This window comes from Chrysochloris asiatica, unplaced genomic scaffold (genome assembly GCF_000296735.1).
Source record: "Chrysochloris asiatica unplaced genomic scaffold, ChrAsi1.0 scaffold00002, whole genome shotgun sequence".
In the NCBI taxonomy this organism is placed as follows: Eukaryota; Metazoa; Chordata; class Mammalia; order Afrosoricida; family Chrysochloridae; genus Chrysochloris; species Chrysochloris asiatica.
In genome coordinates, this window is record NW_006408520.1 from 44,373,943 (window position 1) to 44,385,574 (window position 11,632).

Genomic DNA, 11,632 nt, shown 5'->3' on the forward strand with positions numbered 1-11,632 from the left:
ATGGATCTCTTCCAATCAGTTGGCCAGATAGTTGTCTTCCAAATTTCTTGGCAGAGATGAGTGAGTACCTCCTATGCCACCTCACTTTCTTGAAAGATTTCAATTTTTATTCCATCAACTCCTGGTGCCTCGTTCTTTGCCAATTCCTTCAATGCACCTTGGACTTCTTCCTTCAGTATCATTGGCTCTTGATTATATGCTACCTCTTGAAACATTTGAACCTCAACCATTTCCTTTTGGTACAGTGATTCTGTGTATTCATTCCTTCCATCTTCTTTTGATGTTTCTGCATCATTCAACAATTTGCCCAGTGAATCCTTCATTAACAAAAACTGAGATTTGAATTTTTTCTTCAGTTCCCTCAACTTGAAAAATGCTGAGCGTGTTCTTCCTTTTTGGTTTTCTGACTCCAGATCTTTGCACATTTTGTTGTAATATTTGGCTTTATCTTCTCAAGCTGATCTTTGAAATTTTGTGCTCAGCTCTTGGACATGCTCATTTCTTCCATTTACTGGAAGAGCAAGTTTCTGTTTCTCTTCTTACATCAATTTTTACCTTTTCCTTCTTTCTTGTCTTCTTAATGACTTTCTGCTTTCTACCTGTATGATGTTCTTGATGTTATCCCACAACTCTTCTGGTCTTTGGTCTTTAATCTTTAATGTGTCAAATCTGTTTTTGAAATGATCTCTAAATTCATGTGGGATATATTCAAGGTCATATTTTGGCTCTCATGGACTTATTTTCATTTTTTTCAGCTTCAATTTTAATTTGCATATGAGCAATTGATGGTCTGGTCCACAATCTGCCCCTGACCTTGTTTTCACTGATGATATGGATTTTTTCTATAGTCTCTTTCCGCAGATGTCGTCGATTTGATATCTATATAATCCATCTGGTGAGGTCCATGTGTATAGTCGTCTTTTATGCTGTCTAAAAAAGGTATTTGAAATGAACAAATCATTGATTTTTCAGAATTCTATCATGCGATCTCTAGCATCATTTCTATCACCTAGTTCATATTTTCCAACTACTGATCCTTCCTCTTTGCTCCCAACCTTTGTATTCCAATCACCAGTAATGATCAATACATCTTGATTGCATGTTTGATCAATTTCAGATTCAAGAAGTTGATAGAATTCTTCTATTTTATCCTCACTGGCTTTAGTGATTGGGGCATAAATATGAATAATAGTGGTATTAACTTCCCTGTAGGTGCATGGATATTATCCCATCACAGACAGCTTTGTACCACCACACATCTGTCAGTTTGTTGTACTGTTGTGGCTTGTGAGTTGCTGTGATTCTGGAAGCTATGCCACCGGTATTGTAAATACCAGTAGGGTGTCCAGTAGTGGACAAGTTTCAGATGAGCCTCCAGGCAAAGAAAGACTAGGAACAAGGAATGACAAACTACTTCTGAATATTTAGTCCCTGAAAACCTTTTGAATAGCAGAGAAACACTTGTAGATATATTGCCGCAAAATGAGCCCCTCAGATTGGAAGGCACTCAAAATGCGTCTGGGGAAGAGCTGCCTCCTTAAAGTAGAGTTGACCGTGATGACACCTCCTTAAAGTAGTAAAGCCTATGGGAGTAAAGCCCTTGGGACCTTAATTTGCTGATGGGGCACAACTCAAACTTAAGAGAAACACCTGTAAATATCCATTAATACTTGGAACATGGAATATATGAAGTATGAATCTAGGAAAATTAGAAATTGCCAAAAATGAAATGGAGTGCATAAACATCGATATCTTAGGAATTAGTGGGCTAAAATGAACTGGTATTGGCCATTTTGAATCTGACAACCACACGGTTTACTATGCTGGGAATGACAAATTGAAGAGGAATGGTGTTGCTTTTATTGTTCCTTTTATAGACCTCTCTATTGTTTAGCTGACAATTGAGCCTTGAATGTGAGTTGACTTCTAGACCTGAAGGGTAATTAAGGGTCTTAGTCTCAGAGGGTCCCACCAGTAAGCCTGGTATTTTTTATAATTTTGATTTTTTCCCCACATTTTGCTCTCACTCAATACAGGAACTTCTAAAGTGATCCCTTTGGGAGCATTTGGTGGTGGTATCTGGGTACCGTTTTGTTCTTTTGTTCTCAGGGTCATGGAGGCTGATGTTCCTGTGGTCCATTCGTCCATTGGACTAATTATTTCCATGTGTCCTTGATTTTCATTACTCTTCTTTCCTCCATACAGAGAGAAACCAATATTTGCATCTTAGCTTGTTGTTCAGAGCTTTTAAGACCCCAGTCACTGCCCACAAAAGTAGGATGCAGAGCATTGTCTTTGTGAACTCTGTTTTGCCAATTGGCCTAGGTATCCCCTGAGACTATGGTCCTGAGCTCACAGGCCCAGTGACTCATTTCTTAAAAGTGTTTGATATCAAAGAGCTAGATAAAATATGTGCTGCAGAGTTGTGAAATATTAAAAAGCTATCTCTTCAAAGAATTGTGTGAGTATTCCTTTATTATGTATAAAACAAATTAAGAAAGGAAAATGCATTATTTTATTTAATGGAAGATATAGAGCACATGTTTTATGTAGTTTATATATCTTATTCCTTAAATCCTTAAATTATAAAATACTAAAAGGAAATAGACATGTTAAAGAATTTACTTTTATGTTTCAATATGTAAGCAGTATTACTGAAATCCTGTGATAATTTAGGAAAACATATTTTAAGAAACCAGATAATCTATGTTTTCTTTTCACAGAAAATGTGGATGTAAACTGCCATTTAAATAATGCCTGTATTGCTGCAAATATTAATAAAACTTTAACAAAAGTAAGTACATTCGTGGAAAAAAACTTCTACTTTAATATTTTTGTTTCAGTTAACGTATTTCCATTATTATATTATCGGAATAGTAGCAAGCAGTTGAACTTCATGTAGAGGTGAAATTGCTTATGGATAGGGATCTAAGTATTTGAGTAGCAGATAGAATTAACTTGAAAATCCCCAAAGTATTGAATAAGACTTTTAGATACTTAATTTATTTTACTTTTTCATTATATGATACAATGGAAAATCATTTTCAACATGTAAAGAAAGTTGATGAATAAAATAGAAATTTTTTCTTTGATTTCAGGTCCCTTCCTACATTTTAAGGAGTAAAAGTAGTTAAATGCACCAGGATTTTGTACTTCAAACTGAATATTTCAAAGAGTAAATAAAGTAGTACAATTATAAAATTATTATTATGTGATTCAAAACCTAAATCTCAATATGACTATTCAAATATCAGCTAATGGAAATTTCCACTTTGCCATAATGTAAAGAAATTATTTTGGTTGATAAAAATCTAATAAAATAAACTAGATTATGATTGAATGTTTTATATTAAAGATATAGAGTAACTTTAGAAACTCTTTTTTTTAGTTGTGTAATACTCTAAATTGTTTTTCTTTTTCTGGGTTCATTTTTGCTCAGATTAGATCCATAGGAGAACCTGTGGCTTTGCTACAAGAAGTCTATAGAAATTCTGTGAAAGATCTTTCACCAATGAATATCATTACATACATAGAAATATTAGCTGAATCATCCCCATTTCTGGGTTATATGATTAGTACTAACTCAGCCAAGGACGCTCTTTGTAATTCAACTCTTACTGTAAGTATGCTAAGCTTTAACTCTTAATATAACTGAGCTTTAAAATTGTCCTTGAATCTATGATTAGTGCAAAATTCCAACACTTTATGATATGCAATTTTATTTCAACAGGAATTTGTGAAAACCATGAATAATTTTGTTCAAAAGGATACATTCATTGTTTGGAACAAGTTATCCACAAATAGTAGGAGAACTCATCTAACAAAACTGATCCACACTGCTGAACAAGTAACTTTAAACATATCTCACAACTTTCAAAAGACCACTCAGTTAGATGCTAACTCAAGTGATGTAGGTAAGAAACCAATGACAATTTCAAAGTAATGGTGTTTCTCAAATGAGCCATTTTAAAATGGAGATAGAAGGCATTTAAAATAATCTTGATTATATTGATTTTTAAAAAAATTCTCAATGAAGAAATAGTTGGTGATGAATATCACATGAGTGCTATAAGTGTGGTAAGAGTAAAAGTGATTAATATATAACTGCTTCCTTCTTTCTGTCATCTCTACCTTTTCCTGTTTCTGAATTGTTTAGCATTTAAATGCTCATGCATATATTATATCCTTCTCATTTTGAATCAGTCATGTTTTGATGTGGGATCCACCTTAACCAGTAATAGTTACTTGCAGATACTCTAGATGTCCTGTACTTAAGTTCATCTTTAGGAATCCATTGCCCTTTAATAATATGAAGAAATCATCATAATAAATTATAATGTTGTCTGCTTTATGCAATCTCATAAGTAGAACATTTAGAACCTGGGATCAGTTTAATAATTCCTATACATTTCTGAAAAAAAAAAAAAGGTATGTTTCTGAAATAATCATTGCATTCAGTTTTATTGTATTTTTGTGGTGTTATCTTGCAATACAACAAAGATAATACCAAAATCTTTATCAAATCAAGATTTACTGGTTAATCAAAAGTAAGATGGCAAGCTTGAGAGTAGTATATAGGAGTCCTACATTTATTGATGATACTGTTGCATGAAAAAGGTGAAAATCCACCAGTAAGTGAATCACAACTCAAGAATTTAATGCATTAAATTTCCATATAGTAAATGATATTATAGACACTGTCTTCTAAAATAAGCTTGTCTTTGCTTTATTAATTATTATTTATAGCTAATTTGAGTGCATATTAATTTTATCTTTATTATAGGTAATTCAGTAAAGATCAAATTAAACCATGAGTAATATGTTGTTGTTGTTGTTAAGGGACCTCGAGTTGGTTCCAACTCATAGAGACCTCGTTTAGGGTTTCCTGGGAGAGGCTGGTGAGCTTGAACAGTCGACCTTTTGGTTCAAACCAACCTTCCAGTCCAGTGCATTAGCGTGACGTGCCAAGCCAGGAGCCCATGAATGATATGATAAATCCCAAAATTAAAATTTGAGTCAGGTTTTTAAGATTTAAATTATAATGTCCAAAAATGTTCAGAATATCTTCATTCATCCTACCATACATAAAAAGTTTAAGTACAATAATGATGGATAATATTGTCATTAATGAAATAAACACATTGATTAAACAAATATCAAAGAATTTATTTCCATGGTTTGTTTCAGCTCTTGAAGTTTTCTTTTTTGATTCATATCAAATGCAGCATATTCATCCCCAGATGAGCATGGATGGAAATTACATAAAGATATTCCCAAAGAAAAAAACAGCGTATGATTCAAATGGTAGGATTTTGACAATATCTTATATACAATACTTTAATTAATTTGCAGTTAAGATAAACTATATATCCGTGATACCGTATAAAAATATTTGAGGTTTATATGTATAAAATTTTCATCATTATTTTCATGATTTTATTTCTGTTACAAATACCCAAAATAATTTTTTAGCTAATAATGTCTTGATTATTTTTCTCTTACTTTCAAGCTCTATAACTGACTGATATTTTGAAGATTCTTATAAAAATGTACAAAATAACTTAATTTTTTTCTCCTTATGCACCATTGGCTAGATGGTACAATTTGCATACAATTCTTTTTAATCTTTAGTCATTTTTCATATTTTTCATTGTGACAGTAAGTTTGTGAGTATGTGAAGAAGAAATACATAGAGAGATAATGTTAAAAAAGACAGAAAGTTATTGCCCAGGCTTGTGACTTACCTTCAATTTGTCATCTTAGTCCTTGAACAGGAAACTGTTCAACTCAATTTGAGACTGGATTTAATAAGATGAGAAAACACTATTACTGACAAACAATTTAATAATTACATAATTTATGGATAATGAAACTGAGCTACAGAGAAATTAAGGAACTTTCCTTCTTACATATCCTCAGATAATACAGAACCAATATTAGAACAGAGAGTTAAACAAATGAACCCTGAATAGCTTCCCCTTATTCTTTTGCTTGTTTGAGGAAAGCAAGTAGGTACTATTTTAACCAAACCATTTATCTGCTCTCTTAACTACAGTGTCTGCTGATAGTAGATTTCTCTTGCTAGTGGTTGTTATGTCAATTCAGGAAAAATATGTATCACCCAGGCAATATTTGAATTGCATTTTTTTCTTCAAAAACTACAAGGACAACCATAAATACAAATGAAAAAAATATGCAAAGCAGAATAAAGATTGTCTTATGTATAAACACATTTCACAAAAGATGCATTGTTCATAATTGCTGTACATTCATCCTCAGAAAAATGTGATTTTTGCAGTTATAGAGCACTGATGTGAAATTTTCCCCAATCTTTTGTTGTTGCCCTGTCCATTCTTTTTATCATATGCTATAAAAATGCAAGAAACATTAGTTCAGCCATAAAACAAGACAAAAACAATAAAGCCATATCATGGCTTTTATCTGATTACAACATATTCTAGTTAACCAAATAAATATGTAATATTTAGAAGCAAATCCAAAGACTATGTTAAGTAAAACTGTGGAAATTTCAAAGACAATCTGAATAGGACTTAGCAACTGGAAATAAAAGCATTGAAAATACCTATCATAGTGACAGATGCTGAAATTGTAACAGAATTGGTATTTCAAAGAGATCCTTCTGACTGAATGGTAGCTTTGTTATATTTCATAATCCACATGAAAACTCTTTGAAAGGGATAGTCATTTCAACACTTGAGAAAGCAAAGTGAGAACAGTTTTTTCCTTCAAGGTTATATCTAAAAATAAGGGCAAGTCTAGCAGACTGATCAAACACCTCAGTGATGTCCACACATTATTATTCATCTAGTGAAAACTATATTAGTGAGAAACACTTATTAATGAAAATCTGCATAGTTCTATTAGTAGCAAAATCAAGAAGGTTCATGGAGGTACAGGTGAATTTATAATCTTTTTAATTGACTGAATTAGAAGAACGTGGTTGTTATGTGCTGTCGAATCAGTTCTGACTCATAGAGAGTAGCTGGTGGGTTTGAACTGCTAACTTTGTGGTTCACAGTCCAGTGCTGATCCTACAGCACCACACCAGGAGTGCAAATTAGAAGAATAAGGGGTAGGAACTGAGACTGTGCACAGATTTAATGTTTTGTACTATATGATGGAAAGATCATAAACTTTTGTTATGTATTTGTTTTAAAATTACTTATAAAATTGGGATAATATTTAAATGGCAAAATAGAGCAGTGCATGAATCCCCATCGAGATGGAGTATTTTTGTTAATCTCAAATGAAAATAACAATAAAACAATTTGGGAATAATGAATCCCTAAGGAGGTATAATTTTTTCCAGATTCTATTTTTGTATGCTCTCCAGAATTTAGTACATTGGTTTTTAGTAAGTAAATGCTTAAATATGTAATTTCTTCATTGAGTTGAAGGCTACAATACACCTCCTTAGGAAAGATATAAGAACATTAACAGACACTAGAGAGAAGAGAAGTAAAAAAAGGACTAGAATAAACATTATAAAGAAGTAAACATGAGTAAAGTTTGATGATGCTGCCATGGAAAATTACCCTGCAAGTTTTAGTCTCTAATCTATTGCCATTGAGTAAATTTGGACTCATAGAAAATCTACAAGACACAGTAGAACAGCTCCATAGATTGTCCGAAGCTATACATCTTTACAGATCATTTCTCACAGGGAGTGGCTGGCAGGTTCAGACCACTGTTAGCAGCCCAACACTTAACACATTGCACCACTAGGGCCCCTCTTTAGTCTCTATTGAATAGAAAACAGTTTTACTGAAATAATGTATAAAATTGTTTGTTGTTATTTTGTTAAATGACATCTAGTCGGTTCCAACTGATAGCAAACCTGTATAGGGTTTCCGAGTCTTCAAGTTTCCTTGGAAACAGAAAGTCTCGTTTTTCTCCTGCATAAAACTGATTAGAAAAGTTAGAAATTATATCAGGCCTAGAACTAGTGAGAAATCATGGGACTTGAAAGAGAGTCAGAATGGTGAAACTGGACACATATTGAACCAACATTCAGAAAGAAGTAATAAAGGATTTTGAAACACATTATACATTATTCACCTCATTTTGTCACAGTCAAAAACTGATATTAGATCAATATTTTCCTTTACAAAGTATAGGTGTGATCAGTAGATTTTTTTTTTTTAACTCACATTCTTTTTTTGAAGCTTCATTTAATTATGACTGTCACCTACTAGGACCTTCTGAGAAATCAATTTCATGTACTGGTTCTATCCTCTGGACCAGATCAGGTTAAGTGAACAGTTTTACAGGCCCCTCTTCAGGCACTGATTTGCCACCTCTTGGAATCATCATAATTTCACTGGCCTTAATCTTGTTATAAGGGAGTCTGGTTACAAATTGGGCTGTGAACCCTAAGTTAGCAGTTCGAAACTACCAGCTGTTCCATGGGAGAAAGATGAGGCTTTCTGCTCCAGTAAAAATCTATAGCCTTGGAAACCCTGTACAGGGTCGCTATGAGTTGGAACCGACTCCACGGCACATCACAACAACAATCTTGTTATAGTAACTTTAATGTATCTCTGTGTTATAAGTTTTCTAGACTAGCAGTTCAGAAACGAACAAACAAAAATTTCTGTGCAGTTTATGTGAATTTCAACAAAGCTCCTAGTACTGTCTCTTATGATGCCTTTCAGATTAAGATTCAATAACATGAACAGTGACACACTTGGGCAACTTCTAGCTCATGTAGTCATATCTGAAGAATATTATTTACTAGTGTGATAACTGACTCTATGGATCATTCCAGTTTTGTATAACAGTATTCTGTTTTATTTGATATTACCAATATTTTTACATATGATTTTGATTAATTTATACCTATTAAATTATTTTCCGCTGTCAAAAATTTGAAAGGACAACTGGATAGGACAGAACTCTTCCTTAGTTATCCCAGTGGTCTGAAGAAAACAGAATCTTTCTAGCTAATAAGTGTAACAATCATAGTTTATTATTTAAAATTAGGAAATAACGTTTTTCTATTATATTGTCTAATAAGCAGATACAGTGAGTATTGCTACCCTCTTTTTATAATTGGGGAATATAAAATTCTAATATTTAATTGATGTAGGTAGGATCAGTGGCTGAAATCAGAATTTATAAGTTTAAATCATGAATGAAAAGCTCTAAATTTAGTGTCCATAATTCTTTACTGGAATTACAAAGGAATAAGACTCAACTTAACCACAGGAATTTTAACAGATCTAAGCACAACATTGTGCACACAGTTAATATCAGTGAAATTTAGCTGCCCCCAAAACTAAGACAATTTGTGATTCCATTAATAGAGATGTAGTGTTCAGATTTAAATACAGAATAACCACACAGTACTCTTTGCTGATAAGGTTGCATTTCTAGTACTGAGTTTTGTGTTGATGTACTACATTTGTTGAGTGTTTGTGTGTGGGGAGGAGCATAGATAAATGTCTACCCTGTAAGGCAGTATTTTCTTACCCAGAAACTAAATGTCATCAGTATTAACTAGAATCTGTTTCATTGGACTTGAGGTTGAACTCAGTGACATCTCACAACTGTTTCAACTCTAAATTTTAAAACAAAAACAAAACTTAGAGGCATAATGTTTATTATAATGGTTTATTTTATGTATTGATTTTTATTTAAAAAGTGTTTTTCCTGTAAGAGAAGACATTTTATTATATTGAGCTGATAAAGTGTTATTTTTCTTTTCAACTCTAAACATTTTAATAGTAAAAGTCTATGATAATTTTCTCCCAGTATCTTTCTAATTCATACATTTAACATGGAAGTAATAACTCTGCATTTTATCTTAGAAGTTAATACATGTCACACCCTAGTTCTCAATCAGGTTTTGAGTGTGAATTTATCTAGGAATATTTTTCTCCTAAAAATAATTTGTGCAAAAGAGTTGCCACAATCTATGATCATTTTTTGAATTGATAGAGTTTAATGATTATAAAACTTAATGTTGGTTGATGATGTAAACGTGAACTCATTGTGACCCAATTTTCAGGTATGTGGGGTTTTTTTAATGGTGCCCTTACTGTGTGTGTCTTACCTTTATATCAAGAGGGTAAATAGAGTAAATACTTTTTTGTTTAATAAGAATTTTACTGAATACCTCTATTTGATTGATAGGAAATGTTGCAGTTTCATTTTTATATTATAAAAGTATTGGTCCCTTGCTTTCATCATCTGACAACTTAATGGAACCTCAAAGTCTTGATCATTTTGAAGAGGGAGAAAGAGTCATTTCTTCAGTAATTTCTGTGTCAATTAGTTCAAATCCACCCACATTTTATGAACTTGAAAATATTGCATTTACATTAAGTCACACAAAGGTAAGTTTTTGATTTTCTGATGGTTGGTAGTACAATTATGATATATTCAGAGAATTTTGTTGTATACCTTTCAGTATATATGAACTCTTGAGTTAAAAAAGAAGATCCAAAATTGAGATAAAGGAGTAATGTTTCAACTAATTTTCCCTAGAAATGTCTTTGTACTTTAAGTGCTCTTTAAGCTTTCTAATCAATACAAAAGAATTTCTTATATTTGACTCTCCAATACTAAGTTGTATATTTGGCTTTACTTTTTAAGTACCTTGTTTCTTCTGAAAATCTTCCTTACTTTCAGTGATTGAGTTTCTTTTTTTAAAGTGTTAAAGTGTAGCATCAAAGAGGTAAGTGCCCTTGCATAATAAGAGAGTGTGGCACTGTAAGATAAGCATTGGACTGCAAACCACAAGTTTGGTGGTTCAAACATACCAGTCACTTCTCAGAAACCCTATACAGAGTCGCTATGTATCAGAACTAACTCAACAACAAGTAATAACAGCAATGAAGAAGATATTTGATTAAAAATTGTCAATTAAAATAAAATTTCAGGGATTTCTATATTTATTTTAATTAGTAGTTTATCTTAGAAGCTTAAGAATCACTTAAAGTACAAAAATATTTTATAGAGAAATTAGCTAAGACCACTTTATTCTTATTTTTATTCTGAATCTTTGTTTTTTCAAATTTATGTAAAAACTATGCAACAAAAACATTATAATAGCTAGGTAATATTTGTTTATTTTTATATATCAAAAGATGAAAAGGGAAATTTGAAATTGTATGTAGCTCTCTTCATGTTCATAGCTCATGGTTTCTTGGGCTATCAAATATTATTTCAGTAAATGCTTAAACTATCTCAAGTTTCACTTGGCGAATCTTGAAATTGACTTATTGTATTTGTATGTTTACCAAGGAAAATGAAAAAAATATATATACAGAAATAGAAATTAAAAAATATCATACACTTACACAAAATATAAATGTAAATGAAGACATCTAATGTTGGAAGTTCTGGTGTGGAACCTCAGGATAAGCAGTGGACTACTAAATGCAAGGTTAGCAGTTAAAAAACTCACCAACCACTCCTCAAAAACCCTATGAGTCGCTATGAGTCAGAACCTACTTGATGACACTTAAAAACAACAACAAGGTAGGGAGAAATTCAATGGATAGCCTTTACTGTGGAGTGGATTCCAGCTCCTGGTAACCCCATATGTGCACAGTACAAATGCCCCATGTTGTTGTTGTCAGGTGCCATCGAGTCGGAACCAACTCAT

General features: G+C 32.4%; 1 protein-coding gene across 1 annotated transcript in view; it reads left to right on the forward strand.

Annotated features, from left to right (window-relative positions):
• Positions 1-11,632, forward strand: part of ELTD1 (EGF, latrophilin and seven transmembrane domain containing 1) — a 188,343-nt gene that overhangs the window by 110,665 nt on the left and 66,046 nt on the right. The window contains exons 4-8 of the mRNA XM_006831014.1: positions 2,724-2,794; positions 3,440-3,619; positions 3,731-3,914; positions 5,188-5,304; positions 10,156-10,358. Coding sequence (XP_006831077.1) covers positions 2,724-2,794; positions 3,440-3,619; positions 3,731-3,914; positions 5,188-5,304; positions 10,156-10,358 — 755 coding nt within the window. The remainder of the gene's footprint in view (positions 1-2,723; positions 2,795-3,439; positions 3,620-3,730; positions 3,915-5,187; positions 5,305-10,155; positions 10,359-11,632) is intronic.